The sequence below is a fragment of the Glossina fuscipes genome, unplaced genomic scaffold, assembly GCF_014805625.2.
Source record: "Glossina fuscipes isolate IAEA_lab_2018 unplaced genomic scaffold, Yale_Gfus_2 1, whole genome shotgun sequence".
In the NCBI taxonomy this organism is placed as follows: domain Eukaryota; kingdom Metazoa; phylum Arthropoda; class Insecta; order Diptera; family Glossinidae; genus Glossina; species Glossina fuscipes.
The window spans coordinates 4364557-4371377 of record NW_023998415.1 but is presented as its reverse complement, the minus strand read 5'-3'; the positions used below and the strand labels follow the sequence as shown (position 1 = coordinate 4371377).

Genomic DNA, 6821 nt, shown 5'->3' with positions numbered 1-6821 from the left:
TTTTTTTTTTTTTTTTTTTTTTTTTTTTTTTTTTTTTTTTCTTATATTTTTTTATTTTTTCATCTTTCACTGTTCCTTCGTTGGGATCTGCTGCTGTTTTATATAAATAAAAAAAAACAACAACTAACAAAGTGAGAAAAAAGAGAAAAAAGAAAAAAAACTTGATGAAAACAAATGTGTACAAGAAAATTGAAATAGAAAAGAATAGCGAATCTTCCGAAAATTGTGATAAATTTATAGTTAAAACAATAGAGACAATAAATCAATCTTTTTTTTTAATAAACGAGAATAATAATTAAAATTTAAATAATTAAAAGAATATAATAATTAATATACTCGGCTGCCAGCATTATTTATCTATACACGTTATCGGTGCCAGCGTGATTGAAAGATTGAAGTTAACGAATAAAATTGGAGATTAACTATCGCTATCCCCCCCTCCTCCCCTATATAGTCATCATAGAGGACAATAATATTATTAAACGTCAAAGATGACATCTCTGGACGTACGTAATAACTCGGCTGTAATGAAACGGGCTGAACAGCTTAAACGATGGGAGGAATCGGATACAAATCATCAGCCGGCAACCCCAAGACCTGAACGGGGTAATCGTATTAAGTTCTCATCAGGTTGTATATTCTTGGCCGCATGTCTTTCGGGCGATAAGGATGAAGTTTTAAAAATGCTTGAACAGGGAGCCGATATTAATACGTCCAATGTTGACGGGTTAACAGCATTGCATCAGGTAAGTTTATAATTATATTTATTTTTATTTAACATTATTATATGGAGTGTGTGTTAATAGAGCTCTTTGTGCATTGCACAATAAGTGGATCGATCACGTTATTCAAAATTCCGATTAGATAAGCTTTCTTATATGGATTGAATCATCAACATTTTGGTAGTAGCTCTGTTGAGATAATTTTAGCTTACAAAATTTGGGACACTTTACAGTGGCGTTGTCGATGAAGTACTGCTTGAATTAAAGCCAGTTCTAATCTTCGATATTTAAAATTTTTCTACCCTGCCGCATTTGTGGTCGGTACAACTACCGAGAGTACCTCGGTTTGATCCTTTTTTCATTTTCGATCTTCAAAAGTACAGTTATAAAGCACGCAATGTTTAAAAAATTTTTATTGTTTTTTATTTATGTAAAAGGATTTTTAAATATTTATAATTATTGTTCTTTTTTTTTTGACCTGACGTATTTTAAGTTTATTAATTAACAATAATCATTATTAAGGCGCCAACAAGTTTTTTGCGGCACAATTGCGAGCAGCAATAATGTATTCCCATCGATAATAACGTATTAGATCTCGAGACATAGGTACAGACGCAATTATAAACTATAGATAATAAATTTTCATTTGCAAAATTATAGAAGGTTACGTAATAGCCACTTTCCAAATTTATCGTCCATTCAGATTTATCAAACTACATTTTCCCATATATGTGCCCTGGTATTCGAGTGGGAATGAACTTGTGTTACGGGACGTCTGAAGATCAGAATGCAAAAACTTGAACGAAAATTTGCGATATTCGCAGTGCAACTCATTACTAGAAATACTATTTAAGCTTCGGATTAAAAGTTGTATGGGGCACCACACGATATTTTATCAATCTCAATTTTCCACAGACCCGACCTGAATGTTGACTTGGTCGATTAAGCATGTGAGGTTAAAAATTGGTCCTGATCCTTCGCAATATGCAAGGAACTGCAAACAATCACGGAAAAAGTCCGACATCTTCTTCATTCCTTTCTCGTTAAAATTTCGATCACATGAAATTATTTTTGAAAATTTGGGATCTAAATGCTCATGTTCCGTGAGATCGGCTTATTAACACGGTCAGAATTGGCAACAGTTACTTTTACACATTAGAATTTTTTCTACCCAATTAGCCATAAATTAGACATAGTTGAGGGCCGATCGGGCGACTATTTTAGAATCAAACATGGAAGGTGTTTTAATGAACATTTATGTAGCAGGATTGTTTGGAATCTTAATAGATCAAGGAATGTTTGGGTCAAGTTTCAACTTCCTATCTCAACTTTTACGGCTAGCTCAAGTCAACAAAAATAGCGGATCAAAACGACCCATTTTTGTAGAAATAGGTAAACGCAAAACTTTAGTAGTTCTTGTGTTCTTCGCGTTTGTGCAAATGTATGTAACATTCAGAAGGTCTTGAAATAAACTCATCAGAATTACTTTTTGAATTTTGGAATCTTGTCTGTCCACCTTCTATTCTTGTGTTCGACCTATAGTCCGCAAGTTTGGAAATATTTTGATGAATGAAGGACAACTTATGGTCGAAAAATGAGTTAATTCCTTCATCCTTCAGATCGGTTCAACATTGGCTAATCTTTAAAAAATGAAGCCTGCACTTTGCACATCTTGTGTATTTATTATAGGATTTAATAAGGTCTAGCTAGTATCGTGATCAATAAAAAATCTTCATCAAATCACTAATGCCATCGTATTATCTGACCCCCAGAAACAGTCAGAGAAGCATTTTTTTCCGGATGATCTTAATTATTTCCTCCGATTTAGTTTTCATCTCCTCAATCGAGTCGAGACCGACTTGCAGGGTCGGGTTTTCAATTTTGGTAAACAGCCAGATATCGTACGATAATAAATCAGGCGTGTACGATATTTTTAACCGATATGGGTCGAGTTTTTTTGCGAAATATTTGCAAAGAACCAATACAGCGCGAGACGATGGCAAACGCCGCATGATACACAAATGAAGTTCACAATTCGCAATATCGCGGTAATAACAGAGATCTAACTTTGATCTAACTTTTTCACAATATTCGCACGATTAGGTTTTGTTTTCGGATCGTATAATGCGATCAAACTTTCATCTCCCAGAACGATGTGCTCCATGATATGTTGGTAGTCAGGAATCATTATCTTATAGATGTCAACATTTCCAAAAAGTTGAACGTTTTTGGAACCAGTTGAGATTTGATTTTCTTGAGGCATAAAATATCTTTCAAAATCATTTGGGTTGATCAATATAAAATGTCTAAAACGTTAGCAGGACTGATATATCCATATCTATATCCATTTGGCGATTTTCGAGCAACAAATCTTTGATATCCTTGGCCTGACCAACTCTCGTAGTAAGTAGCCCGTGAACCGTTCGTGTTCAACTCGTTCTCGTCGACCTTCTTCGAAGTCTTTGCAACGATATTCATCCTGCAAACAACATTTTATGCAAATTCATTGCTTGACCGAGGAGCCATATATAGTAAAAATCGAACGATATGACCTCTATATGTTTAAAAAAACAAATATCAACATACAACTCTGCACAGATGTCAAAGAGAGAAGAGTAGTAACTACCAACCCATAAATAAATTATTTCATGTTTCATAATTCCAACGGAAAGTTCACATTATGTCTTGATCACAATATTATATGCTTAAGAGACGGGACAATAAAGTGTATATGTTAGAGGCGCAGCTAAATTTTCCGCTTTCACACATATGCATAGTAGTAAATAACGGGACGTATAGTGAGTGGAGTTACATGTTTGAAGTTGTGTTTTTTTTTTTTTTATCTTTATAGAGTAGATTTCTGGCAACAATAACCAATCAGTCGTATTACCAACACATATATCACAACGCAAAAATAATTTTTCTCTAGCCTTCAAAGAAAAAAGAGAAAATCATTGTATTTCTGTTTTAATTTAAAAAAAAAAAATAGGCGTCGGTTTACGAGGAAACTCGGTTTTGCATTTTGGACTGACGGCACGCGATAGATAGCGTATTAGTGTTTTGTCAATATCGAAGGGAAAATGTCACATATGTCACAGCTTGAAAGCAAAATACCAATCGAGCTTTTTGTGCTGCGCAAAGGGAAAATGAACTAAAATATCGGTATAAGAGTAAATAAATATTTGATAAAATTAATGTACATAGAAAGATTAGTTAATCTTCGAAATTCCAATATGTTGACTAAAATAATCAAATCAAATCGAATGATCGCTTTCTTCGATGCTTTTACATTTTGGTGTTGTAAAATATGGAAAGGGATAAATGATTACGGAATTAATGAAAAAAATTTCTAAAAAACGACAAGTAGTGGACATAGAGGATCACTAAAAACTATTTAAAAAGTATTTTGGAAATTTGATGGTTGAACCCTTTTTTTAGGCAGTGTATGGAGAGACAAATTTAATACGAATGTTATATTAGGTACTTGCATGTATTTTAGTCAGCGACATCTATTGGTGAAAATGATGAATTAATGCATAACGATTAAATTCGATAATTTTCACCTTTCTCTATATAAAATAATAGTTTGCCATTTAGCATTATTGTGTTTGTCAGCTTATATAAAGACGCTAATCAAGGAACGCTCTAAATTGCATTTGATTTGAGGAACTCTGCGGCCGAAACCCCTCTTTTGGAGGACTAAAAAAGTTCGAAGACAATCATGTGAAAGACTTAATGGATGAAAATCCAGTTTCAGCCTTCAAAGAATTTTCGAACAACGTACCAGTTGATAGATCAACTGTTCCTAGACGTTTATATGCGATGGGAAAGATCCATAAAGAGGGAAAATAGTTACCATACGAATTGACTAAAAATGACAATTCGAACCTTTTTGCCCATCGCGGTTTCATTGGTTGCCGGGCGAAAACTGGACCTCTTACGACAATTCCACGTTAATGGTTTGTCCAGGAGAGCTATCCACATCAATACCGGAGCGGAACATTCTTTGTCATAAAGTTTTGCTGTGTGTGGGATCAGCAAATGACAGTGTATTACGAGCTGCGAAGAATTCAATCAAACTGTCTCTGCAGATATGTACTGTCGTCAATTGAACAAATTGAACGATGTATATTTGCGAAAATGTCCAGCTAGAGTGGTCAAAACGCGCAGAGCATAATACTGTTGCCGTTCACTGGGTATAGCGCCTTCTGATTACCACTTGTTCAGACCGATGCTGCGTGGCTTACGTGGCTAACGTGATTACGAAATGTTGAAAAAGGGCGAAAATAGCCGTCAAAGCATCATTCTTTCGACACGATATCGCCATATTGGCAACAAGATGGGAAGGTGATCGAAAGTGGTTTGACTACTAATACACCTATTGTACCAATTTTTTCCAATGAATGTCTTTTTCAAGTGACAAAACGATCAGAATACATGCAGGCACCTATTAAATAATAGTAAATAAACAGTAATATATGTAAGTCAGTTTATTAAATTTTGTTTTATATTTTTGGTTAACAGATTTCAATTTTTTCATCGATTTCGTTTTCAAACTTTTCTAGTTGGTTTGTTTGTTTACTTACTTTTCTTCCTCCTCTTTGCATTACTCTTTTATACACACACCGGTGATGTCACTAATACTCCGTTGCGAAGGCAACGAACGGGAAACTCAACTCGACCCATTCAGAGCTGTCAACCCAAAATGCGATTGTATCGTTTCTACCTTTCGTATCGTATAATAGCTCGATAATGAGGACCTTAAATCAGTCCCAGCTAAAGTACCTCGTTTTGCTCGTTTGAGATGGTCTACGACTAACGTACACCATTGACTGACTAACGACGAGCAACGATTAGTTTAAATGGAGGCTGAGAACAAAGAACGTTCCGGTGACCAAAAACAATTGAGGATACCGATCCGATCTGCAAACTATCGCGGGTATAGATGATAGCAAAACCAAAGTTTATCGTGTAGGGGCATAACACATGTTGATTCGTTAATATATTTCCAAAGGTTTAGATGTCATGGAAATAAATCGAAGTTACAGGTACAGACATGATACAACAGTTATGGCATATCGAGGAGTCTTCTTGATACGATAGATGGATATACTTTGAGAATCCTAAGCGTAGAAAAACGGGACTTTCATATTGCGCAGCGGAATATCCATGATGGCCCTCTTTGGGAACGTCAATCGCCTGCGGTCTATTGTAGGTTAATTTCATCATCACGAAACTCTATCAATAACTCCTAATCTTATTGAAGAGAAAAAAAAGGGATCAATATGGCAAAACTCACGATATCGGAATTTTGCGACATGATGAAATTCTGTGCTACATCTGGCAACACTTAGCCAGCGAATGTTAGTAGTATGCTAATTTGAATTATGATACTCACCTCGCTGTTAACAGCATACATTATTCTTTGTGATTAACACTTCAAATGAACACATCATCGAGCAGGCCTTCTATTAGTTATAATGGTATCCAAAAAAATGGATCTTTTTATGCACAACCATCGAAACGTCAGATATCCTACTCGGGAGAAAGAGAGAAAGCAGCAGCTAATAAGAGTTTCAATGAAATATTTTTGAAAGTTTCGCTTTTCTATTAATTAAAAAAAAAAGGGGCAACAGTTTGTTTGCGCATCCTGGTATTCTTGATAAGAATGAATAAAGGAGCTCAACTTAATGCGTAATTATAAAAGAGCCATAGATAAGGCTCTGGTGTTTAACGTGGCTACCTGTATAGAAAGTTAACCTGACGATGTCTGCTGACATTCGGGTTACATATGTCCGTCCAGAGAGTTAGACAATCCCTATAAGCTAGAAGCCTCGGTGAATCAAATTTTCGAATACTTTTTTCATCAAATCTGTCTTAATTTCCCCACAAGCGTGTTCAATGTTCCAACGGCTTTGATCTGGGCCCATAAGGAGTAATCTAAAGGGCTGAAACGATGTCCATTCTCGTTTTAAGATATGCCCTGAATAACTTGTGCATTAGCTTCGCAGCAGGAACGATTATTTAGCCAATTTAAGTAAAATAAGTCTCATCTGAGAAGATTGTTATTGCTATTTTTTTCCCATGTGGGAAGGACTA

The 6821-nt window shown here is 35.3% G+C and overlaps 1 protein-coding gene across 7 annotated transcripts in view; it reads left to right on the top strand.

Moving 5' to 3' along the window:
- The first annotated feature begins 40 nt into the window (after positions 1 to 40).
- The window catches only part of LOC119645376 (protein phosphatase 1 regulatory subunit 12A), an 81173-nt gene continuing 74392 nt past the window's right edge, over positions 41 to 6821 (top strand). For 6 of the 7 annotated variants that reach the window (XR_005248653.1, XM_038045563.1, XM_038045562.1 and 3 more), the window contains exon 1: positions 133 to 746. Coding sequence is in view for 6 of the 7 variants with exons in the window: in XM_038045563.1 (XP_037901491.1) it covers positions 492 to 746 (255 nt within the window). In the remaining variant the exon portion in view is untranslated. Of the gene's footprint in view, positions 747 to 6821 lie in introns of all 7 variants that reach the window. The other variant, XM_038045561.1, reaches the window with a different exon arrangement.